The sequence below is a fragment of the Salminus brasiliensis genome, chromosome 7, assembly GCF_030463535.1.
Source record: "Salminus brasiliensis chromosome 7, fSalBra1.hap2, whole genome shotgun sequence".
In the NCBI taxonomy this organism is placed as follows: Eukaryota; Metazoa; Chordata; class Actinopteri; order Characiformes; family Bryconidae; genus Salminus; species Salminus brasiliensis.
Window position 1 is genome coordinate 8,692,358 of NC_132884.1, and position 27,437 is coordinate 8,719,794.

General features: G+C 41.5%; 1 protein-coding gene across 1 annotated transcript in view; it reads left to right on the forward strand.

Moving 5' to 3' along the window:
- The first annotated feature begins 1,189 nt into the window (after positions 1-1,189).
- Positions 1,190-27,437, forward strand: part of ptprnb (protein tyrosine phosphatase receptor type Nb) — a 42,366-nt gene continuing 16,118 nt past the window's right edge. Inside the window, exons 1-10 of the mRNA XM_072683736.1 lie at positions 1,190-1,654; positions 12,802-12,852; positions 15,799-15,909; positions 16,188-16,293; positions 19,107-19,236; positions 21,255-21,585; positions 23,519-23,656; positions 23,863-23,894; positions 24,022-24,293; positions 26,860-26,939. Coding sequence (XP_072539837.1) covers positions 1,579-1,654; positions 12,802-12,852; positions 15,799-15,909; positions 16,188-16,293; positions 19,107-19,236; positions 21,255-21,585; positions 23,519-23,656; positions 23,863-23,894; positions 24,022-24,293; positions 26,860-26,939 — 1,327 coding nt within the window. The 5' untranslated portion in view covers positions 1,190-1,578. The remainder of the gene's footprint in view (positions 1,655-12,801; positions 12,853-15,798; positions 15,910-16,187; positions 16,294-19,106; positions 19,237-21,254; positions 21,586-23,518; positions 23,657-23,862; positions 23,895-24,021; positions 24,294-26,859; positions 26,940-27,437) is intronic.

The window sequence follows — 27,437 nt, forward strand, 5'->3', positions numbered from 1 at the left end:
ATAAAATGATGTATTTTTTGGGCAATAGAGATGCTAGCATTCCTGATGCTGAGTGCTGACCAATGCTATTGCTATTGCCATAGCTAATGCTATATTAATGTTTAATGCGACTACATTTGAGTTGTTAAAAATATACATTATTAAAATAAAGAAATAGAGATGCTCTAGGCTGCTAACGTAGAGCAATAGTTTGTATCGGCTCGGATCCTGAAGATACTTCTAAGTTAGACGCGACTAAATATGCTGCACTACACTTCACCCAAGTACTCTTGGAAGAGGTGGGTCTTCAGTCTGCGTTTGAAGACAGCGAGCGACTCGGCCGTTCGGACACCCAGGGGAAGCTCGTTCCACCACTTTGGTGCCAGGACAGAAAAAAGCCTGGACACTTGTCTTCTGTGGATTTGAGGGATGGGGGGTCGAGCCGAGCCGTACTTTAAGCTGGAAGGGCTCTTGGTTCAGATCGGCTTTTGACCATTGCCATCAGGTACGGAGGGGCTGATCCGTTCTTGGTTTTGTAGGCCAGCGTTTCAGCGAATCTGATGTGGGCAGCAGCTACAGGAAGCCAGTGAAGAGAACTCAGCAGAGAAGTTCTCTGGCATGACCACGACTTTTTATTATTGCACAAATGCCCCCCCCCCCCTTTTTTTTTTTTTTAGACTTTTTAGCCTTGCCTACATATTCTCCTGAAGTAGCTGCTGCGTTTTGCCTAAAGTAAACTTTAGCTAGTGGGCAGGGTGTATGGAAATTAGGGCTGTCAGTACAACGAGTCAACACTGTTACGTAACAGTGTTGGGGTTTTGGTGTTGGCCTGTTTTACGGCTCTGTGGGTTTCACTCTGGAAAGAAGACAGAACTGTGTTTGAGGTTCACGGTTCGCAGAGGGTGAAGAGGGTCCCTGCCAGCAGTGAAATAAGGATGGAGATGTGAGATTATGCTCTGTGAGACATCACCCAGGCCCACTTTACTGGAGCAGTACTGTATGCGGACTGCGGCTTCCCTCGGCCAGGGTGAGGGAACCAGTTCAGCACAGCTTACTGGGCGTGCAACCAGTACCAGTACAGCTTCTGCAAGGGTGGGAAAACGAAAAGCCATTCATAATTATAACGCTAGACTACACCCCCCTCCCCTCCCCTCCCCTCCTCTCCTTCCCTTCACCCCTCCTTCACAGTTTGTGTTCTCGGATCAGCCCGAGCACCGCCTGTTCACTCAAGGCTGGAGTGTGTGAACAGAGGTGCAGTGCGGGGTGGGTGTACACGACCGGACTCGGGAGCCGCAGCGTCGGACGGTGTTTTCTGCCCGAGCGGAGATCGGAGCGTCGTGACGTCATCGCCGGGACTCCCGCCCGCCTTCTGCACTAAATAGCGCGCGCAGAAGTGTGTGTGTGTGTGTGGTTGTGTGTGTGTGTTTTTCTCTGTGCTTTTCCTCCATCCCTTTCGCTCCGTTGCTTCTCCTCCGGTTTCCTCCGCTGCTGCTTCCCGCGTGCGGCGTCTTTGGCGATGTGGGCGTGAACGTGGGCCGAAAGAGTGAGAGAGAGTGAAAGTGGGAGTGAAGGAAGCGTCCACCGCTGCACGGAGTGAGCATGAAGTCCCCGCGGCTCCGCGCGCTCCTCACTCTGATGACTGCGTGTTGTCAGCTCTGCAGCTGCGCGAGATACGGTACGTTGGATGCACGCGCTTGATGCTGTTTGCCGCCCCCCCCCCCCTTCCCCAGTGCTTCCCCCCCCTCTTTTTTTTTTTTTTTAATTATTATTTATGCATTTATTTTTAATTTAAAATGAGGTAGGGCTACTTTTCTCTTCGTACAAATACTTTATTTAAAAACTAAAACTAACGAAAAAATTCAATAAAATAATACTAATTAAATGGACACTTTCTTTCTTTCTTCTTCCACGCTATTCCTTCAGCGCCGTTTCTTCTTCTCTGGTGTTGCACGCCTGTTTGCTATGACTTGGGTTGTGTGTTGTTTGTTCATGACGATCATTTTGCAAATAGCATCTGTGGCGACGTCACTGAAATGCCTCGGCGCCCACGTAACGCCATGGTCAGTACTGTGGCCGACAACAACATGATTCATCCACTCGAGTGTCAAAGACAGGTAGAACCAAAAAATCGTGATTCATCTGTCATTCAATAGCGATCGCCTCGCCGTGGCTGCACATTTCTGACCATGAAATCACGCTGATGATCTAAAAAAAAAAAAAAAAGCAGAAGAAGTGCTGGTAATCTTGCTGAGACAACATTGCTATCCGATCTGCTTACCAAATGGACAGGGTTTTTTTTTTGTGGTAGAAAACATGGCTTTTCTCACGGAGCTGTCAGCATGCACTATGACTCATCCACAAAGTAAAGCTGGGCCAGCCATGTCGCAGATGTGCACAGCCTGCCTCTGTAGAGTGCCTTTTATTAACAGGAATATCCACTAAACACTAGCTTTCAGTTGTGGGCTGGCTACAACTTTTAAAGGGGTACAAAATCTGTATAATTAAATGTTGAAGATGTAAACAAAGTTGTTCACAGTGGTTTGGTGTGAAATGCTCTGTATTAGAGACAAATCCAGCTCAAGATCAGTTTATGCTGGTAGCTGGTTTCAAATGGTCTAAGATGGTCTTGAAAATATATGCAAATATACCATATACTGGTAAACAAGCTGCTTAAAACATATAGCTCTCGACCAGCTGTCAATTGTCTGATGTCTGATGGTCTAGCTGGTCCACCAAGCTGGTTGTCAAGCTGGTCATACTGTTGACTAGTTTAGTAAAGCTAGATGCCAATTGTCTGTCAAGTTGGTTGAAGTGGTCAACCAGCATGGTCATGCTGAACATGTTGGTCAGCCAGAATGATCATGATGGTCATGCTGGCCAACAAGCTTGGTCTTAATGGCTGAGCTTTGTCAGATCGGCCAAGCTGGTTGAACGGCTGAGCCATCAAACAAAAACGAAAACGTACCCTGAGCTGGTCAAGAGCTTAAGTGGTCAACCAGTATATTTTCAAGACCGTCTTAGACCATCTGAAACCAGCTACCAGCATAAGCTGATCTTGAGCTGGATTTTCTGACTCAGTCTCTAAAATGTCTCTAATACAGAGTATTTCACACCAAACCACTGTGAACAATGTTGTTTGAGCCATCTGAACCATCAGCTGAGCCATCAAACTCAAACGAAAACGTACCCTGAGCTGGTCAAGAGCTTAGCTGGTCAACCAGCTTAACCAGCTTGAGCTGGCCAGACTGCTCCTTTCAGCAGAGATAAAATGGTTATAAATATGTTACCTGATGTCTGAGACACTGTTTTACGACAGTTCTGATATCAGCATTACATGTAAAACTATGTATAGGTTAATTGTGGTGCGCAGCTCAATGCTGGGGGGTTGCTTTGTACTGCTCTAAAGTCTGCGACTGGCATTTGGCATGGTGAAGTATATGTGTGTGTGTGTGTGTGTGTGTGCATTTGCACATCTGTATCAGCAGTGGATGCAGCTTAAAGTAGCTGAATGCATTCAGCAGAAGGGGTGTCCACAAATATTTGGACATATTGTGTATCTTTAGAATTGAGTCATAGCTTTTATTGTTGGTAGCATTGTAGGCTCAAAGGGCTTGCCATAGATTTATTAATATAGGGTTTTAAAAGAGGCCCTAATAAGGCATTGTGTCTGTGTGTCAAGTAGGCCTGGGCAACATGGTAAAAAAAACTGTATTGCGATATTTAAACACATTTTCATGATACACAATATTTATCACATCTAATCACATTTTAACCATAGAATAAATACATCAGTAGCGATTACTATTCAGATACTCTCCAATACTGAATACAGTGATTTATATTCAACATCTGCTGCACTTCATCTCCATAATTAAACCAGTCTAATTACACTGTTTGTAATGAAACCTGCAGCTGATCAGTGTTTATTAAGCACTAACAATATCCTCGATATGCCTAAAAAAGCATATTGTGTATCATGACAACAATATTTATCACAGTACGAAAAAATATCGTCATATTGCCCATCCCTAGTGCACACACACACCCCTAGTGTCAAGATATTTTTGGTATGAGTTGGGGAGTCGTGGGTTGAGGTGGAATGGTGATCATCTCACATCCTGACTTTACTAAAGCAAACAGCATTACATGTAAAACTATGTATAGGTTAACTGTGGTTTTAGGTAGTAAATAAAATGGCATTATGCAGAACTGTGAATAATTGGTGGAATTCTCCTTTAAGGGTCAGTTAGTTTCTCTGTGATATATTTAAGGAAATGTTGAACCAATTTGTTAGTGCTAAAGCTAAGCTAATGCAAGTACCTACAATCATGTAATGGAAGTCTATCTCATCCCATAGCACCTTTTCAGAGACACAGGCAATATATATATTCCTTGTAGTTGCAGTGTAAAACCAATGAAAACAAAATTCATTTAGAATGTGCCATATATGCAGCTTAGTGTGTATATGTGGACTATATGGTGATGGTGAGAAAGTGGTCTATTTTTAAACTTTACGTCATTTTCTATGATATGGACTAAAGATGCTAAAACAGGTTCTTTGCAGCACTGCCTAAAAGAACCATTATTAGTTCCAATTTCCCAACCCATTCATTAGTACTCGCCCCCCTATCACATGTGATGCTTGTAATGTAAGGCCTATTTTGCTCTTGCAAGCTCCGTCTGCTGATGGCAGGCAACATAACCCAGGACTCAAACCAGCGCTTAGTTTAGTTTAGCGCTTAACTGAGTGGGTTATTATCACTTAGTCCCAAATCCATGCTTAGTCCAAGTCCAGGAAGCCAACCTTTGGCCCTAGGTGTAGCTGTTAACACATCCTGAGTGGAGAGACTGCCAGACACAGTCTGCTACAGGTCTGCAGAAAATCTGAGAAGACAGAAGAAATGTGAAACTGCTGTGGGGCAGAGTTGTGCAGTTTAATAAATCTGCCCTATCTGCCTCTGTCTCTGTGTGGTACGGCAACCACTTGTCACAGTTCAGGCTGTAAATAACAGTTTGGATCAACTGGACTCACCTTGTTGAAACATGACAGCGCAGAGCTGTGTAGATTCATTTCAGCACCACGGACAGAGACCGCAGTGCTGCTGGAGGCTTTAGCAGCAGAGTGATGTTCTGTGTGGTTTGAGGATACTGTTTTATTAATTATTCATATGAGGACTCAGTGCTGATGTATGTATTTACTCTACAGACAGCCACAAGCGTCTGCTCCAATGGTTTATTGCTCACCGTATATGCATTTGCACAACCAAGATGCGACATGACTTCAGATGATTTCCTGTTTTTTCAAGTGTTATGTAGGGATGGCTGGGCTGTTGAATCTTGAATTGTTTATGTGTGTGTGTGTGTGTGATCTGCATGTGTATTCCGCACTCCTCCGCTGGCTGACTCACCTCCAATGAGCCTCGCATCACCCTGTGTGGAGGCACAAGTCTGCTCAAAAAAAGGCAAAACAAATGCAGCGAATTTGGTGTGCTGGATGTGATGACATGTCTTGTATGTTATAGGTTACACAAGTTAGAAAGAACGGTTCTTGGGATTCTTGGCTTGGTAATACAGAGAGCTGGCTATTAAAACATTTATTACACTGACTGAATTACTTCAATGTAACTCGATACTGAATTTCTATAACTAGGAAGTTGGTTCAATAAGAATCAGCAGTTGTGCACTGAGATGGAGTGGTACCTTGAGATTTGCATAGCATAATTGGCCTTGACTTCCATTACTCGTGATGCTAGCCAACCGAAACGGTATTGTTCTAGGTGAGGCCCATTTAATTGTACGTAGTGCAGCACAATATGTGAAATATTGACTTTTTTTGCTGCAGTTTTGATGTAGCTGCCTCTACTGCCCAGCCTTTCTACTAGAAGTTGGAGCATTGCTGTGAGGATTTGATTGCTCTCAGCGAGTGTTAGTGGTCAGGATGTTGGAGGATCACCACCTAACCTCACCCCCAAGTCCCCAATTCATCCCAAAAGTATTGAATGAACACCACAATTACAAGGAACACAGTTCCATTGCTGTGTAGCTCAGTGCTGGGGGGTTGCTTTATACTGCTCTAAAGTCTGCAACTGGCATTTAGCATGGTGAAGTATATGTGTGTGTGTGTGAGCATTTGCACATCTGCATCAGCAGTGGATGCAACTTAAAGTAGCTGAATGCATTCAGCAGAAGGGGTGTCCACAAATGTTTGGACATATTGTGTATCTTTAGAATTGAGTCATAGCTTTTATTGTTGGTAGCATTTTAGGCTAAAAGATAGATTTATTAATATAGGGTTTTAAAAGAGGCCCTAATGAGGCATTGTGTCTGTGTGTCAAGTAGGCCTGGGCAACATGGTAAAAAAAAACTGTATTGCGATATTTAAACACATTTTCACGATACACAATATTTATCACAATCTAATCACATTTTAACCATAGAATAAATACATCAGTAGCGATTACTGTTCAGATACTCTCCAATACTGAATACAGTGATTTATATTCAACATCTGCTGCACTTCATCTCCATAATTAAACCAGTCTAATTACACTGTTTGTAATGAAACCTGCAGCTGATCAGTGTTTATTAAGCACTAACAATATCCTCGATATGCCTAAAAAAGCATATTGTGTATCATGACAACAATATTTATCACAGTACGAAAAAATATTGTCATATTGCCCACCCCTAGTGCACACACACACCCCTAGTGTCAAGATATTTTTGGTATGAGTTGGGGAGTCGGGGATGAGGTGGAATGGTGATCATCTCACATCCTGACTTTACTAAAGCAGAATGTAGTAGAAAGTCTTCCATGGACAGTAGAGGCAGTTCTTTTTTAATAGCCTCAGTTTCAAAGAACGAAACAAAGAATGAGCAGGTGTCCCCATATTTATGTCCATATAGTGTATAATGAGTGTTTCAGCCGAAACCTTAAAAGCACAATAACAGAAATAACCTGTTTAATTCTGAGGAATTATTTAAGAATATTATGAATATGGTCCATTTAGGAGCTTGCCGCTCGTTTACATGGGGATGTGTCTTGTCGAGAGTCCAGTAATAAGAATGAACTGAGTTTGTGTATGCATCTGTCCAGGTGGTGTAATTGACTTTGGTGTGATCTGTGCGCTGTGTGTGTGTGTGTGTGTGTGTGTGTGTGTGTGTGTGTGTGTGTGTGTGTGTGTGTGTGTGTGTGTTTTGCTGCGCACTGATTGGTCATGGAGATTAGGAGATGAGTCTCGAAAAGGTTGCTTCAGGTGAGAGTGAGCAGTTAATTACATTTAGGATTCATTCATTTGCTAAGTGCTCTCCTCGTAGCGGCCGCCGAGTCTGTGAACAGTGTTATACCGTTAGGCGTGTATTAATGAAGCACATGTGTTTAAGTGTGATTCACGCTTTAATATTGGACGTCAACATGCAGAGCTTGTGTTTGGAGAAGATGGTCTATGGTGGAAATATTGGAATGGAGATACGCGTGTGCACGTGTGTGGGCGCTCAGTGAGTTCTGAGTATCTGACTGCGTCCCAAGTGGCTTCTCATTATTTTATTTTCATCTTGCGCAGGAGGATATGTGCTATGAGTCACTGCGAGAAGAACCTCTTCTGTCACTGTGTGGCTTCTTCTCCACACTTCTCTACGTAGCACTTGTAGAAATTTGTGGACATCCCGGCTAATGAATGCATTCAGCTACTTTAAGTTGCACCCATTGCTGACAGTGGAGTGACAATGCACACACACACAGCTTGTCTAGTCCCGTGAAGACTAGACAAGTCTCCAATAGAATAGGATGCCCTGGAGCAGCTAAACATGAACCTATTGGCACCATGCCTAATGCCAGGTGTGGGCTAGAGGGGTATAAAGCCCCCAGAATTGAGCTATGGAGCAGGGGAACTGTGTTCTCTGAAATGGTTAGTGCTCCATCCAATACTTTTAGGATTAGTTGGAGAGTTGGGGATGAGGTAGGATGGTGATCATCCAACGTTCTGACCTTACTAATGGTCTTGTTGCTGAATGCAATCAAAACCTTATAGCAATGCTCCAAAATCCAGTAGAGAGCCTCCCCTGGACAGTATAGACAGTTTTAACAACACAAACAGGATCCTTCTAATACCCTTGATTTCAGAAGAAACAGTGAACGAGCAAATGTCCCAATACTTTTGTCCATATAGTGTATCTCATAATTTCTCTTATATTCTCTCAGTGTTGGGTCTCCTTCTGTCTTTCTGTCACACACACACACACACACACACACATCTTCACACTCCCTCAGGAAGGCATAGCAGAGCGGAGAGAAGAAGCCAAGGAGGCTCCCACTGCACACTTAGAATGCAGAGAAAAAACAGCAGGAAACTCCCACTCTCCTAACCAAGTTTAGTGCTCTGACTTAATTATGCATGTGGTGTGGTGTGTGTGTGTGTGTGCACATGTGTGCATTTTCGGGACAAAACATAGGAAGAACCTACAAGGACCAGCAAAATGATCAGGCCTCCTTAATTCTCTTAATTCTGCAGAACTTCTTATCAGTGGTTGTTTTTACTTTTTACTTATTTTTGACAAACACTTGGGGATGTTTTTTTTTAGATCTGCAGTGAGAGTAGAGCTTGATTTTCTCCCATCTTAGTTATGGAAGTTTTCTACGTGCTGTTTACATGATGGGTTAGTTATTGCTCAGTCCCATTTTTCTATGTATTTTTTTAAATTATTATTTACTTTATTTGGAAGGCCAATTACCTAATCCCTAGTAATCCCAATTACCCAATCTGAAGACTAGCAGCATGTCTCCTCTGACACATGTGAAGTCACCCCCTCTTTTCACACTGCAGCTGATGTAGCAGTGCCAGGCAGCCAGCACGCTCTGAGGAAAGCATGGCTCCCCAGCTCCGATACAACAGCCAACAGACGGCTGTGCGGACCAACATCACACTAGGAGTGATGTGGGGAGGAAGTGCTATCAACTCACCCCTGAGAGAGCAGGGCCAATTGTGCTCTCTCTCTCTGACTCGGGCAGCTGATGGCAAGCAGCATGACCTGGGATTCGAACCTTTCTCTGTGTTTTTGAACTACAGCTTTGTAAACTCTTGTTTTTTCATAGATTCTTTTCATTCTTAATTCTTAAATACTTAATTCATTAAATAAAGTGGAAGTGGATTATATTCTCCTTTGAAAAAACAACAACTGTGATTTTGAGTTACTTCTTAAGTTTCATTTTATAACTGGCTGATACTCTTTGTTTAGATAATACTTTAGGTGTTTTCTTATGTTGTTTATTTGCTGCTTTGGTCCATTTTAACACTCAAAGAGGTGCTAATCTTTGGACATTAATATGCATGAGCTTATTAACAAATGTATTTTGATTGGCTGTATCTGAGATCAATTTTAAAAGTCTTGTGGTGGTAAAAAGACAGCACAGGATCCTTAGAACCACCGCAAGAACTTGAGTAGGAATAGGAATAGGACTTGGCTGTACATTCTGCGTGGCATATTTTAATGGATCTGGCTCATTAACTTCACATTTCATATTACAATGATGGAAAACTAGAGAGAAAAGCTAGGCCTCAAGGCCTGCAGCTGTTTGTTTTACGCTTGTGGATTCTTTCCAGGATGGTGACCACAGTTTGTGTGCACGGCCTGCCTGTTGCTATGGCACCAGGTGATTGACAGCAACTGATAAGCCTCACGCTAGCTATGTAAATCAGATCAGATTGATTACTGAGTGGAAATGTACCCTCGATATCCAGAGGGTTCGCACTGCAGCAGGCGGTAAACCATGAGCCACAAACCTGGAGAGCGAGTCTGTCTGTTTGTGCAGCAGCTTAAAAGCTTAAAGGTCACAAGGGCTGTACAATAAACCGATCAGCCATGACATTAAGACCACCTGCCTAATATTGTGTAGGTCCCCCTTGTGCTGCCAAAACAGCTCTGATCCTTCAAGGCATGGACTTCACAGGACCTCTGAAGTCGTCTCAAGACGTTAGCAGCAGATTCTGTAAGTCCTGTAAGTTGTGAGGTGAGGTGGGCCTCCATGGATCACATTAGTGAGACTTTGGCACCCATGGCCTGTCCTGTCTTGGAGCACTATTGGTAGCCACTGAATATCAGGAACACCCCACAAGATCCGCCTGATGTTTTGGAGATGTTCTGACCCAGTTGTCTAGCTATCACACTTTGGCTCTTGTCTAAGTGGCTCAAATGCTAAGGCTTCTTTTCATCAACTCATCAACTTCAAGAACTTCAAGAATGTTCACTTGCTGTATCCCACCCCTTGACAGGCCCCACTGTAACCAGATAATCTATGTTATTCACTTCACCTCTCAGTGGTTGTAATGTTCTGGCTGATCAGTGTGTATTGTCTGTTAATCATTATCACAGTGTTGGCTTTTGCAGTGCTGATGCTGCGGAAGCTGCAATATGCAAACTGCCAATGTCATAACCAGGGTTATTATCACTAGGGAAAACTAATATTAAAATACAAACTAGCCGTGCAAAGAAATGTGCTTAGCTGTAATAAATAACATAAATGTCAAAAAAAGAAAATAAAAGTATTCAATCACTTCAGTCTAGTACTTGGTAGAACCACCTTTTGCTGCAGTTACAGCTTTAAAGCAGCATTATGCAAGAATTGGTATTTCTTGCTCCTGGGCTCCCCCTACAATCAGGAAGTGTAATTCGCAATTCAGGAAGGACAAGCTTACGCTCATATCTGGACTTGCGAGAGGTACAGGTCGAAGGATTGATACAGATTGAAAATGAAAGGAACATGTGGGCTGAGGCGGTAGAGTAGTATTACAGGATTTTACATAATCGTTGACTCAAGCATTATCCGACCTGCTTTCCCATAGCTACAGTACATAGTGCAGTTAGCAGCATGTTGAACGCGGAGTATAGCAACAATAGTGATGCTATTCTTCTTATTTGCAAGTCCGTGGAGTGCCAGAATGATTTTAAAGAATGTTGCTTTAAGTCTATTTAAGTGAGTGTTGGCATCTCTGTGGCTTTCCTCACAAGTCTTCTTCTCACTCTGATGCTGAATTTTGAGCGATGGCCTTGTCTAGACAGTGCCTGGATGCTACAGTGCAGCTTTTTCCATTTCCTCACAATTGAGCCGACATTGTTCATCAGGAGTAGCACTATTACTCAAAAAATATTAAAATTAAAATGTTCTTACTTCTCCCAGCTTTGCACACTATTTGGGAGTGATTGTCACTCAGTCGTCCTGGCAGATTTGCTTCAGATTGTTCAGGGTGATTGGATGATGCTTGTGGGCCACTGGATTTTTTTTCTGGATTTTTTGATCTCGGATCTTTTTTATTGTTTGTTGCTTTGGCCTTGTGCTTGGGATCTTTGTCGTGCTATTCGTTTTAGGTGACTGAAGCAGGTTGTCTGAAGCAGTATCTCCCTTTTCGAAAAGATACCCAGGCCTGCTGAGGAAAATCGTTCCTGTGATGCTGCCACCCCCATACTTCACTTATGGGATGCTGTTTGTTAAAGAATGGCCATTGTTTGAACTTTGGCTTTGTTGTTGTCTAATCTGACCAGTACATTGTTCCCCATAATAGCTGGATTACTATGGTGCTGTCTAGGAATCTCCAGGAATGCTTTAATGTATTTTTCTGTCTGTCTTTCTAGATCTTTCCTATACAGGTCCGTTGTTTGCAGAGTTTTGTGGCTCCTCTAAAGTGACTGTTGACCTCTCTGTGACTTTCCTTATATACTAGGCCTTCTTGCTTTGACACTAAGCATTGAGAAATGCCATTAGTGCCTAATGGTTTAATGCAGCTTCTGTTTTCTCACAGTTGATTCAGCAGTGTTCACTGGGATGTCAGGTTTGTCAGCCAATAAGTACTCAGACCGCATGAGTTCAAAACCTTATTGCCAACATATACAGTCTGATATTATGATAACCATTATGCAGCGGTCAGCCATTACATTTAAACCACTGGCATGATTTGAGGCCAGTAACATTGATTATTTGTTACAGTGGCAAGGGGTAGGATATACATATTGGGCCATGCCTCGATGTGTCAGGGCTGGCAGCACAAGGGGCTCTTCTGCTGCGTTCTCTTCACTGGCTTCCTATAGCTGCTGCCTGCATCAGATTCAAAACCCTGAAGCTGGCCTACAAAGCCAAGAATGGACCAGCCCCTCTGTACCTGATGGCAAAGGTCAAAAGCCGATCAGTACCAAGAGCCCTTCAAGCTTTAAGAATGGCTCGGCTTGACCTGCCATCCTTTAACCTGCTCGGCTTGACCTGCCATCCTTTAAGATCCATCCTTTAGTAATATCTAAGCTAAGGTCTTAAATGTCTTAAATGTAATTGCCTTAAATGCCCTAAATGTGAATGCATTAGTAAAATATTGTAATATTTAATTTTACAACATCACCAGTGTGTTTTATACAGTGTAAGGAATGTCATCACAAAATCTAGACCTTTAACTGGACAATGGAATTTTGTTTTCCCTATGCAGGTTTTAAAGGTCACTTATCGCTTATCAAGTGATATCACACCCTCACACACATCACACACACACAGACACACACACACACACACACACACACACACACATACATACTCACATCCACGCTCTAAAGTCCCAGTGTTCCATTTCCATCAAAGAGCCAATTACCTGTGGTCTGCCTCTTCACTATCGGTTACTAAGAGACCCGTGTCATCTGCCGTCTGTCTCGCCCAATCTCCTGCTCAATCTATCTCTCTTTTTTTCATTCTCTTATTGCTGCCTGTGCTTTGCCCTCTACCTATCGTCACTCACTTCTCTCTCTCTCTCTCTCTCTCTCTCTCTCTCTCTCTCTCTCTCTCTCTCTCAGGCTGTTTGTTTGACGGCGGCCTTTGCTCGAGTGAGCAGATCTGTTGGGATGGTGAGTATGCATGCATTAGACCTTTCAGGGTTCTGTTTGGGAGTATGATTTAGTCACGTCTCAACTGATCTATTAAATGCATGTTTACCACCTACAAGACCAAGACCACCTACACAGTATCATTTACTGCATTATCTTATCCATCCCCATATCTCCTTTTTCTTTTTTTGTGTGGCTTAATGCACCCTAAAAATCCAAAAGGACTGTTTCCCAACCTCCTTGTTTCTATTTGGGTTGAAGATGTTATTTTTACTACTGTTCCTTTAAGACTGTATGTACATTTTTAAATTGTCTTGATTGGCAGCTATTGTTGAACCTCGTTCAAAAAGCAGTCCTTATAACTTTAGAACACTTCTTATAACATCTGTGTGCAGCTGAAATTGTTCATTATAGGCTAATTAGGCTATAGGCTTTAAATGTGCATATGCCAAAAAGATACATTAATTATGTCATGCATATTTATATATGATCATCTTTTTTATGAAATAAATGGTAAATATACCTCAAATGTTCTATTTAATTATAATTAAATTTGTTTGCTGTAAAGGATTGGTTTATGCATTTACAATCATCAAAGTTCTGCATAAGACTGTATATGCAAATGTCTTTTTTTGTGACATCAAAACAGGTAATGTACAAAATACATCAGCACCTTAAATCTGCAGTCGTTCACTCTTACAATTACCATCAGTTTCACCAACCCTAAAATAGAACCCTGTGGGACAAAATATGCAAACCTAAACTGAATTAGTTCTGCATTAGAACTAATAACAGTCGAATAAAGCTAGGGATCAGATTTGTTAGGATACTATAACTAATAAATAAAAAATGCTGCGTTCCATTTACCTTGGACACAAAAAAGTTAGCTAAAGACTTCAGAGTTGACCACAACTGCTTTGGCAATCCTTATGACGAATCCACCCAAAATATGTCCTAGGTTAGTACTGTTTGCATGGTCCCAGGTTAGCAATACCAGTTGATAAAAATTCATTACACAGGTTTTGCACATCCAAACTACATAAAAACATGTGCACCGATTTAATGAGACACAAACAGACAGAAGCACTAATAAATGTGCAGGTGATGTGCAGCCATCTTGGATTGTAAACTCATGGGGGCATTCTAGATGAGATTTCCCACTTTGAGATCTGAGTTAAAAAGGAATGCAGCATAAATCACTGAAAGGGTAGTTATGTTAATGAGACACACAACCTTAGGGTTCAAAAGGTTAAAATCAATGATTATATAATTTTCCATGATACCCATTTAATATCCATGAGCTTTTTTCTTCTCTTGTGTTCGTCCATCGTTCCCCATCAGTCCCTTTTATTTGAATGCATTTGTCCTTGTTCTTTTGCCTAAATGTCATGAAGTAAGCTGCCATTTTAACGGAGCAATGGTTTCTCATCCTATTATTATGAATGTGTGTATGTATTTGCACTTGTTGCTCCATAGCGTCTTGAGCAATGCCTGTGTGAACACTGCCTTTTACCATCACCTGTTCCTATCCAATGACATGACCACCGTCATATACCATCTCTATGGCAACTGTGACATCACTGAGGCCACCATAACGTCTTCCTTTAATAGTTCTGTGTAAAGAGAGGGAGGGAGGGAGGGATGAGTGAGAGAAGGAAAGGACGACTGTAAACAGAAAGATATGCAGGCATGTCTTAATCATCCACACTGCAATACTGCTCTCCCTTATCACACACACATATACACACACACAGATATGGCCCTACTGAGCAGTACAACTGTAGCCCAACTTTTCTAATGCATCCTTTACTCCATTCAGCAGTGTTCAGTTTGTGAACCACTCTCAGCTGGATAAACAACAGCATGTCACATCCTTCACCCATTTCACAGGCTGAACGTATTGTCATTGTCCCACCAAAACATGTAGGAGTGTTCAATACAAGCCTCTCAATTCAGTACATTCAGGTCTGGAACAATGCACTCATCAGACTGGATATAATAAGGTACTCTCTTTAATACTGATTGTACTGAATGAAGTATAATGAACATTAAATGAGCAGGCCCAGCACAGGCAGAGCTTTCCACCTCTGCAAATATGACCTCCTCTTTACCCTTAAAATCAAGAGCAAGGTGGAAAAGCACACTCCTTGAAATACGGATCAGCTACGGCATTAAAACCATTAAAAGCCTACTATTGTGTAGGTCACACTTGTGCCAGCAAAACAGCTTCGATTCATCAAGGCATGGACCCCACAAGACCTCTGAAGGTGTCCTGTGGTATCTGGGACATCTGAGACATTAGCATCAGATAATGTAAGGAGCAGGGTGCAGCACATGCCACAGAAGCCAAATTGGATTGAGGTCAACACTTTGAACTCTTCGTCATGTTCCTCAAACTATTCCTGTGCAATGTTGGCAGTGTGGCTGGGTGTGTTAACCTGCTGAAAGAGGCTGTTGTCATTAGAAAGTACCGTTGCTATGAGTGTCCTTCTTTAGAGCATTTTGGGGACCTCTGAAGGTGTCCAGCAGATCCTGTAAGTTGTGAGGTTGGGCCTGCTTGGATCCTGTCAGTAAGCCTCCATGGACAGTCCTGTCCTTGGAGAACCCTGTCGCCGGTTCACTGGTTGCCCCACATTGCACCACTTTTGGTAGGTATTAACTACTGCATTACGGGAACACCCTTCAAGACCTGCTTTAGCCATCGCAGTTTGGTTCTTGTCAAAGTCACTCCTGTTTCCCACACATAAATTGAGAACTGTCCAGCACAAATCCAGCCGATATGGTCCTGTGGCCAGAAACTGGCCGTTAGAGGATAGAAAGAAGGTAAGCATAGCCATACTGTGCATAAACTAATGGGTTACTAATGTACATCAGCAAGATTGAGGTACAAGGTATGTGTTTCTAATAAAATGGATGTTGCCTGTATTTGGGCGTGTTCATATGAGCTGCATTCCATATGCATTTCAGATGAGTTGTTTGGACAGTGCCTCGCACCGCAGCAAGAGAGATTTCGCTACAGGGTAACTGCAACCCTGTTGGACAGACTGCAGTCTTTGCTACAGATGCTCATGAAGGAAGGTCAGTCATGCACACACACCACACACACACACACACACATACACATATATATATATATACATATTCAGAATGATTGCTTGCTCATATCTCACGCAATATCTTCCTTTAATACTGATTAAGGCTCTTTTGAGCTTGTGCAGGTATTTGTATTCATCGCCATAGGAACATCTTAAGGCCATGTGATGCTACATCTGCTAACAGCAATAAAAACAGCAATGCCTGTACGTTAGATGTATACTCTTTTCACTGACATAGGCTTTGTTCACTCGTTTTTGCAGGGCTGACCTGGCGGGATGATGTCACCCAATCAGTCATCAACAAGGAACTTAGCAAAGTTGTGAAGATCCCACTTCCATCTGCTTTGAAGAATGCTCCATCCTCTGAGTAAGACATCAGAGCGAAATGCTATATATTGCTAACCTTGGTATTTGCTTTTATAGAACTCTAAACCCTCCATTAATTCTTCTATTAAATGAACTTCTAATAAAAACAAACAAAAGGCCATATACCAGGATGATCAGCAAGAGAAAAAAGAAATAAACGAGGCTGATAATGGACACCTGAACAGTGCTCATACAGTGACCTTGCAGGTTATTAGGAAGGCTGTATTGAGACTCAGCAGGGCCTCCTTTTGCTCTGTTCTACTGAATTCATCAAGCCTTACAGTCTTCTTTGGGTGAGCCTGTGCCCACTGTATCCTCAGCTTTCTATGTTTGGTGCATAAAAGTGGAACCTGACGTGGTCTTCTGCTGTTGTAGCCCATCGGCCTTAAGGTTGGACACGTTGTGCATTCTGAGATGCTTTTCTGCTCACCACAATTATGCAGAGTGGGTATCTGGTTTGAACCTGACCGGTCTTTCTGGAAAACTGTCTCTGACTGGATATTTTTCCTCTCTTATGCTGACAATCCCAGGAGATCAGCAGTTCTAGAAAAATACTAGATGGGCCACCAACAATCACTTCATCCTGACCTCACCTCCACTCTTGTCGCTGAATGCAATCAAATCCTGACTAGTAAAAAGCCTTCCCTGGTAGAAAGCGCTTCCTGCACTGTAGAGACAGTTACCGACAAAAGCAGGACATACTCTTAATTTTAAAAATCCTTGATTTTGGGAAAACAATGAATGAGCAGGTGTTCCAAAACTTCAGTCAGTCACCTGAGTTAAATACATGCAAACACTCCCACTGAGCCTACATAATTGTGACAGTAAAAAGTGTCACACTCCACCCATTGCAACTACAATTCACAGCCGTAGTTGGTTCATGGTCATAAATCTCCCAACCCAACCAAAAGCAGTTTCCAACAGTGTTATTGGAGAGCTTACTTACTGGTAGAGCGACTTATTGGACAGTAATGTGCATAAACATAAATTAACGTCCAACCAGAAATGCTACTCCATCATCAAAGCATTTTGTTCATGTTACTAGTGTTCTCCCCATGTCTCTGTGGGTTTCCTCTGGATGCTCCGGTTTCTTTCCACCTCCCGAAAACACACATGGTAGGTGAATTGGGTATGCTAAATTGGCCCCTACGTGTGAATGTGTGAGTGAATTGGTGTGCGTGGTACCCTGTGATGGACTGGTGCCCTGTCCAAGGGGTATTCCTGCCTCACGCCCAACAATTCTGGGTAGGCTTCAGACCCAGCATGACCCTGACCAGAAAGAAGCAGATAAAAAGATGGAGAAACTGATGGATGGATTATGAAATATTGGGTTAAAACCATTGACATTGACATTTCCTGCATTGCCTTGGCTGAGCATCTAAATGCTAATGCTAATGTACTAAGATTACCCAACTAATCATTACAGGTAGATTTATGAATTCAAAATAGATTTCAGTCCTGCTGGACAGACAGTCTCCCAAGTTTCCAACAGTGTTATTGGAAAGATCAACTGGTAGAGCGACTCATTACGTTTTGGCTTCTTCTGCCCCCTGCAGGTGAGGGGCCTCACTGACCAGGACAGAAAAAGCCAAACAATAAGGAGGAACAAATAGGTTGCTTACAATTATACCTGAAAGCAATATTGATTCTCATATTGGGTTACCAGATAGGTTTTGCCGTAGTCGTCTGGCTCTCTGTGTCCTGAATTTCACTCTCCTGTCTGTTTATCTTCAGGCCTGCTGAATTGATTTGGTCTGCTCATTTTTAGCCTGCAGAATAAGCTGTCCTCCTACCTGCCAATAAAGAATCCTGATAACACACTTTCCAAGGGCTGAGGAGAACGTACTCCAGTGGTCCAGTGGCATGCAAATGCTTGGCCAACCTGGTCAAAATTTCTGATACTGTGAATAGCTAATCAAGTAAAACACAACCTGATTTCCTGAAGTACAGGAAGTTAAAGATTAAACATTTCATGATGTTTGGACACCCTGCTTCATCAGTACATATTATAGTAAAGCTTGTAAATGTTTTTTTGGCTGGCTTATTTGGGCAATTTCCGCCCATTTGTCTTTTTAAAAAGGTTTCCAGTTCCGTGAGATTCTTGCCCCATCTTGCTGCACTGCTCTTTTAAAGTCTATCTACAGATTTTTAATGATGTTTAGGCCTGGGAACTGCGAGGACCATGTCTAAATGTTCAGCTTGTACCTCTTGAGGTAGTCCATTGTGCATTTTGAGGTGTGTGTAGGGTGATTATTATGCTGTAGTAAGCTATCCTCTGTGTCCTGGTGTGATGTTTGCTTTTAGAACTTGCTGGCATTTAATTGCATCCATTCAGCCCTTTACCTGTGAAATGTCCTCTATGCCACTGGCTGCCACACAAGCCCAAATCATGATCAATCAATCCAGTGTCCGCTAAAGGTGTTAAAATGTTTTTGTTTTTTTTAATCCAATAATCCTACAAGCATTTCTTAAGTCAACTCACTGTTTTAACTGTAGTCTCCTAACTGTATTTTGTCTGTATCTTCTTTAATCTTTAACTTTATGTCTTTTGGAGACCAATTCATCTTAACTGTTCACTGTAACAGAAATGTACACTGTAAAAATAATTCTCATTTTTATTCAGTTTATTCTATTAAATATGAAACAAAGTGTAATAATAATTTTCTCAGATGAACATTATAGTCTTACCTAAAAAAAAAAACATTTTTTCAGACTGCATTCATTTCAATTCAATTAAATTCTTTCTTGCTTCTTGCTTTCTTGCATCTCACTCTCTCTCTCTCTCTTCCCCAAATCAAACATCCTCCTCTCCAGGTCTGATGGAGGGACAACAGACCAACTCAACCCCAAACTGCAACACTACATGGACTACATGATTGTTGACCCTCCCCAGTCCTCCCTTCGCATGCAAAGCCTGGAACCTTATAGGCCTCCTTACCAAAAGGTCAGAATACACACGTAGGAAATCATATACACAAAGCTGGTGACACTTTTCTCTGTGCTAACCAGCAGATGCACCTTACACTGTATGGGCATGTGTGTAAATTCTTCACTCTTATAACTAGGCTGCATGTTAGTTTCCGGGGAGGGTTTAGCACTAGGAGGTAGGAAAAAAGGAGGCAGCTGCCTAGGGCCTTCATAAACCAGAGACCCCATGAACTTTCCATTTAGATATCCCAAAAAAGACAAGCGTATTGAAGTGTATTAGTACAGGTTACTTTTTATATACTTATCAGAGATATACTAAGCAAGATTATACACAGTATACACAGAAAAGTTTAAGTATATTTGCTATTAATATTTAGTATTTTTATATTTAATCTGTATCTCTAGATATATAAAAGTTCTAACTCTTGCCATATATATAACATTTTAATATATGTGGCTTGTGGTTTAGGCTGGAATAGCTTAAAGAAAATTGCAGGGTAATAGGGAAACTAACAGGATGAAACTGAACCTGAACCTTTTTTACACGGTGTTATTAACATATATATATATATACCTGCTCCCTTTTAATATAGTAACAGTACAAAATCAGACTTACACCTAAGATTTACTGAAAACTAAAAAGTGAGTGGTTCAATTTAGTCTTAAGAAGGATTGAAATAGTACACTATACTACTACTACATTATACTGCTACTACATAAAGTATACTTGGGAAATATACTTAAACTATACTCAGGTTGACTCACAAAAAGTAACTGGATGATGACTGAAGACTGGATGCGCTGATGCCCGATAACCTGTTCTGAAATAAATATGCATTTTAGAATTAGCTGGGGGTTTTTTTTGGCCATAGTAATGATTATTGTCAGTAATGTCAATGGAGCCCCTCCCCCAGCAGTGGTAATGAATTATTCCATGTTGTTATGTGATGATCACAACTATGTGTAAACAGATTGATAGAAAAATGCTATATGCAAAATACTACAGTGAAGAATACATTTCTGATGGGTTTCAGGCCATCAGTGGTGTTTAGAAAACTCTGACTGTCAGACATCTATCAGACATCATAATAATGATAAAGATATTTCTAACCGTGCCACCACTTCTAAAACTCCTGATGAAAGTGACAGCGAAATTGATGAAATTGATGAAGTCCTTACCAACATCACTATCAGGCCAACACTCTTCAGGCCAAAAGCAGACTCCTGCCCAGTGTACATCTGCAATGTCTGAAAGGTCAACTGCTTCACAGGAAAGGCTTTTCTCCCAATCGTGCATCAAATCAGGAGGTCACTGGATGAGTATTTGATAAGGATCAATGAAGCCAAGGCCCTCAGGGTCAGGTTCTAGTTAAGGTGACCAAATCTGTTGGTCTACAAATGTAAAGGTTAAAAATTCAAATTCTATACAACGGGAGTGCTTATTTATCCTTCTGGCCAAAATTATGTATTATTATATTACAATATTATTATATTATATCATATACGTTTCATGTCTGTTTAAAAAAGAAGAAAATAGTTGCTTTCAAAATTGTACTCTAGTCATTTCAAACTTAAAAATCTATATGTATTTTTCTGGTGTATGCATTGCATAGACAATCCACCAGGGGACAGAAAACATGTATCTGAGTTAATTGTATTTATGTAATTAATTGTTATTTATTAAATTATTTATATTAAATATGATAAATACGTATATGTAAATCAACCATCATTAAATATGTCATAATAATTATTATATATTTGTTTTCTGCAAATTATTTCATTATTACACTGATGTTGCAGAGGTCTCAAAAACTATGTAAGACAATGCAAATATGTGTCAAATATGATATGGCATTTGGCTTTAAAGGCCTAACAGTCCAGGGGGCCTGATTCCTGTCTTTTGACTAGGGCCCCAAAATCACTAAATCCACTCAAATTAGTTTACTACTATTTCTACTAGTAATATATCATGTAGTTCTTTAGGGTGGCAAAGGCTAAACCCATATACTTTCCTATCCATCCACTCTTCAGTATGGATACCAGGATGAAGAAGAACGCTCTCTGAACCTGGTGGAGGGAGACAGGTACCCAGCGTCCTCTCCTCACTCCAGGGGTCCCGCACCGCGCCCTCAGCCCCAGGATAAGGATACACAGCTACTCCAGGATCTTATGTCTCTCTTGCTCTCCTCACCTGCACAGCCCACTTCACGCCACAGGGTGGCCACCCCTCTTTCCTCTTCATCTTTCTTCCAGGGGCTGGACTTTCCATTGGACTACAGCAAGGACTATGTTTCCCAGGACATGGAGCTCAGCAGCCAGCAAGAGAAGAAGAAAACCCCGGAGGAGTACACAGGGTTTGATGGTGAGTGTGAGCCTGGTGGGTGTGTTTCAGTAGTGGGAAGAGGGTTTATATCAGAGGTTCCTAACCCTAGTCCTGGAGTACCACTGCTCCACAGAATTGAGGGTTTTCCCTTCTTCTTTCAGCTCCGCAATTGGTTGATCTGGGAGCCACTGGTTTATATGTAAATTACAGTAATGAAGGATTCATTAGTAGAATAAAAAAGCAGGAGAAGTATCATAAAATATACCCATATGAGACAATGCACTGTGTAGGACCACAGATCTTTTTTTATTTAATTTTAGATTAAATAGCTTTATATTAATATTAATCATTATTACTATGCACTTTAGTCACAGAACGTCACCTTTAATGTCAGTGCATTTACATTTACAGTGCACAGACTAATCACAGATGTTCTTCTGTAAGACATTTGTAGTGGAACAGAATAATGGAGTAGAATTAATGATTGCATCAACTATGGCAAGTTACTCTGGCCCTTAAGCAGTAAAACATATCGCTACCATCGCACTACCACCACCATGTTTGACTGTTTGTATGATGTTCTTATAGTGGAATGCTGTCTTAGCTTTAAGCCAGATGACCCATCTTCAATTCTCTTGGTGTCATCAAGGTGTTTTTGTCAAATGTGAGACAAGCTCCTTTATGTTCAACAGCTTTCGCCCTGCAACTTTTTCCTTTATTTATAATGGTGGAATAATGAACACTAATCAGAGGCTGTGCACTTGAATGAATTTGATAGACTGGGCATCTCTGGAGAGATTCATCACTGTCTTCTTTTTTTTTTCATTTGGAGTCCATAGTTCTCTTTGTGGTTCGCTGAAAATGGCTTTGTAACCCTGTAAGCCTTAAACACAGATTTATTTCTTCTGGATCACAGTAGAATGCTGCTTGTTGAGCCTACTTCACATAAAGTGTGAAGATTCAAACATAAAGTGATGCCTAGATTCAAACTGTATTGAGTGGTTAAGTAATTTCAGATACAACAGACTTGCTTGATGTGGTTCCTAACAGTGTAGGACATACCATCATCTATACAAATTGATAAAACTACATTGCTACCTACGTTGCAGATACTTTTGTATGTGCATGTGTATTTACAGCTAATCAAGTCTATGCTCTTATTAAAGGAATTTATGAGTTTGGTGAAAAATGTAAAGATCATGACAGATCCCTGACCCCATGGATCAATCCCTGATGTGTGCTTTTTTAGTTTACGACAGGAGATGCTAGGCTAACGGTGCACACAAACACTAGACTTTCACCAGACTGTCACCAATCTGAATTCTGTAAATTTACTATATGTCCAAATGTTTGTGGACACCCCTTTTAAGGGATGCATCCAGCTACCTAAAGTTGTGCCTTGCTGAAACAGATGTGCAAATGTACATACACAGTTTGTCTAGACCCTGTAAAGAAGAACTGCCAATAGAATAGTATGCTCTGGAGCAGATAAACATGAACCTATTGGCATCATGCCTAATGCCAGGTGTGGTCTAGAGGGGTATTGAGCTGCACATTGAGGTGTGGAGCAGTGGAACTGTTTTCTCTGGAATGATGGTCGGTGCTCCATCTGATACCTTGGGACTAGTTGAGGAGTTTGGGGTGAGGTGGGGTGGTGATCATCCAACATCCCGACCTCATTAACTCTCTTGTTGCTGAATATAATCAAATCTTCACAGCGATGCTACAAAATGTAATAGAAATCTTTCACTGGACAGGGCAGGGCAGCATAAATTGAACTGCTGTTGTAGCTGTGTGGTATCAATATTATATATTTTACATAGTATTGCATTGAATTTTAAAGCAAATAAATGAAGATGTTGACATGCATTTACAAAGATGATTGTGCTGACAGTCCAGTGTCATCAATCTGGAGTAACTAGTTCTGTAAACCTCCACTGGTACCTTCTGAATCTGTGACTTGTGTGTGCAGACCCCGCTCAGCAGAGTCTCAATGAGCTGCTACTGCAGCATGGCTTTGACCTGGCTCATCTGAACCCTGGAGAGATGGAGCGCCTCTTCACTGTCTTGGACCTCTTGCAGAATGAGCCTCCAATCAAACACAATCAGGGTGAGCAAATAGAGCCCACTTCAGTCCCCCTCATAGTACGCCATCAGAGCTCAATATAGCAACTATAAATCAGCTCAGTTTAGCTCATAAAACCAAGCTCACTACTTGTTCCCAATCTTGTGCAAGCAATTATGGGACAAGCTCTTGATTTGCACTAAATATAGTCAGGCTGGTAATGTTTATATATGCTCTTTCCTTTTCCATAGATCATGCTCAATCAGCTGCCCCACAAAAACTGGTAAGCACATTTATCTAAGACTCTTTCTAGCGTGACCAGCAGAGGGCAGTGTAAGCACTGACTGCAGAAAATGGCTGACCATGAGAGCGAGCATTTCACTATCCTATCCTATCTTCTTTCTTAACAGATGAAAATCACTGAGGGGAAGATGACGCATTTAGTGGACAAACCTCCAGCCACAGTTGTCTCCTCCTCCTCCTTCTCCTCTGGTCCTGAGAGCTCCTTGCAGAATAACGATATCACAGAGGGGGCCAGTGTACCGGGCCCTCCAGCCCCACTGAAACAGGAGAAGGGGTGGAAGGGAGAGGAGAAGGTGTGGAAAGGAGTCCCCAATGCAACACCAGTAAAGAATCAAACCAAATATAAAGAGGAGTATGGATACATCATTACAAACCAGAGGTACAACCATTGCCACCCACGTGTTGAACTAAATGCTCATCTGTGACGTACGTGAGTCTGTTTATTTCCGTTTGTTGGTTCTGTGTTTACTATAAGTGTAGTTTCCACACATCAAAACACTACAGAATCCCAACCAGGCAGGGAGGTGTATTGCCTGTCTGTGTGTGTGCGTATGTATTTTGCAGGGGTGTAACGATTAACCGAATTCATCATTTGATTTAATCGATCTGATTAAGTTGTGGCTCTATGTCTCTATTTCCAGATTATTGGAGCATTCTTGTAATCTGTAATCTGTAAAAATCTGCAAATAGTGTTTTTTTCTGACCCAATCTAACACTCCCTCCAAGCTACTTTGTTAACCCCAAGCTAACTCAAAAACCAAAAGCTACCGTGCTACTTACAGTACACCTTGCATTGTTACATCCCTTACGTTCTGTGTAGTCTATGTGGGTGAATGTGTATGTTTCTCTGCAGTCCCCTTTCTCTATACGATGGGGTTCGTCTGCTTGAAACCCTGGCTGAGAGGATCCACCTCACCACGGGCTCGTTCGTCAATATCAGGTAGGCCGAGGGAGAGTGCAGTCAGTTCTAGTCACAAGCTCAGAAGCTTCGCTCTGAGAGATCCTATGTAAGCAGAAACTGCACTTAAAGGAATACACCAGTGTTTTTTTTTTTATCACAGAGATGTCTCGATCTGACCCAGTGGGCAGGGTTTTTACCAGTTTAGCGGAGCATCCTATGGGATCTTCTAGGGGCCTTTAACAGACATTAGTTAGGAGATTTTCAGAAGATAACAAGATAACAGTTTGTAGTCTGCAGTGTGGAACTATTTTACAGTGGAACATGAGAACCTAACTAATGATTTCTGTGGTTCTAGACGTTTGAACTGCATTTGAGCTTCTTTTCCTCTTTGTTTATTTTTTTGGTGTGTATAGCAAACCCATGTGCAGAAATCTCAGCATGTCTTTAGTCTAGAATTGTAGCAGGTTTTACCAGCAGGAATATGAATATGAAATGATTTTACTGCAGTGCTTTAAAGGAACTGGGATCTGAATGATCCAGGAGGACAGTCAGGACTGTATTATAGGATATTAAACTCTAACAAAGTCAGCTACCAGACTTAATAAATCCTTCCAAAATGTTTCATATATAAACTGTGAGTTACTTTATTTCTGGGGGCTATTATATTATTGTGGGGGCTGTACTATCTATAGAAACACAAAGATCAGGCTGATGCTAAGCATTCATCATACAGCTAGCAATTCCACAATTAAAAATCAAACAGCTTCTGGCCTGTAATCTGGAGTATAATATCATTGTCATTGCCATTTCAGACCTGCAATGTCTGCTGGAGAGTCATATTTAGTCGTTTTTGTATAAAAAATCCTGTAATATTACCACATCAGTTCACATGATTGTTTCACTTCACATGTCGACTCTGTATCTCTCAGCTTGTCAACAAATGCACATGAACAACTGTCCATAAGGGGGAAAGCGAAATTTGTATTTACAGCACTGGCATAAAAGTGAACAGTAAGGGGAGCCCTGGAGATTAAAATATTTATTTAGTTCTTGTGTAATGCTCCTTTAATGTACTTAAATCAAATCAGTGCCAAAACTGGATCAGGACAGCCCTATTTTTCAGCTTAATGTCTATCTGCCACATTTATTTATTTGATCAGCACCAACAGTAATTTCTTAGTGTTTCTCTTTGCTGAATTCTGTCAGTAAACCATTCAGCTAACCATTGTTTACGATGATATTGTGAGCATCACCACTGCAACTATGGTGGCACATGGTAATTAGACCACCACTTTTTAGGGTTTGTAAATGCAGACAGTTTAGAAACTCTATAGAAACTCTCCCTAAACTGTCTGAAGGACTGACCAATAGACACAACAGTCAAACTGCTGAGTGGGTGGGACATTTCCTAAATGCACTTAGTCACACAATGTATTTCTTACTGCTGCCGAACTAATAGAAGGCTCCAGAGATGTTTGCTATGAAAGTAAGAAAATTGATCACAGCCCAGTATATCGCTATAAAAAACAGTGTCTGTATAATGTTTGGTGCAAGTCAAATAAAGACTAGACATTTTGAGGTAAAGGGCTTTTGTTGCTTTCTAAGTACAAAGAAACGCATCAAAATTATTATCTTAGTCAACGGTGCAAGACAGATGTGTCAGATTAAGTTCAAAGAAACACTTGAGTATTCCTTTAAGCTTATTAAAGTAAACAATGATACTAACAGGTTTACTTTCCTCATGCAACACTAAAACAGACCTCTATTCCCTTTTTGTGGCATGACTCAGCATAATCCCTCTAAGACCCTCGGACCCTTTTTATATCCCAAGCCCAAGCTGTGGTGAGGTGGAGCTCTAACCCGGGGTCCCCAGCATGGTGAAGAACCATGGGGGGGGGGAATAAATGACACGAAGCACCCTCAACTCTGGAGTGCCCTGACCCCTTGACCCTGCCCAACCCTGCTGCTAACCTCTTCCCTAGCATCCCTTAATGCTTCACAGCCTGTGCTTGTTTGACTGTTTGACCGTAACTTCTGTTCACAGCGTGGTAGGTCCGGCTCTCACGTTCCGAGTTCGCCCGAACAGCAAGAACCTGACTGCTGCTGAAGTGGCAGACAAGGCTGGTAAGTGTGGGAAAGGATTTGAGGCTTTTTGACATGGTTCAATGAATTGGCAGTTCTCTGTTCTGAAACAGCCAAGACTGCAGTTGTATGTCATAATTTGGGCACCCTTGAATAACTGACACATTTTGTATTTTTTTTTTATTGACAAGTAGTAAACACAGCATCTGTAATTAATTAAACAATATGCTCATCTTGCAAGTCTTCATCTTGCATGCACAGCTTGCTTAAGGTCTATCCACAAATTATTTATGATATTTACGCCAGAGGATTGTGAGCGCCATTCCAAAATCTTCAGTTTTTGTCTCTTGAGGTAGTCTATGGTGGATTTTGAGGTATGTTTGGGGATGTTATTGGTTGTAGAAACCGTCCTCTTTTCAGCTTCAGCCTTTTAACCAATGGTTTGATGTTTGCCACCAGGATTTGCTGGTAGGCTATGTTGTAGAATTCATTTTTTCCTAATATTGCCAATGCCACTGGCAGCAACACAACCACCCTTAT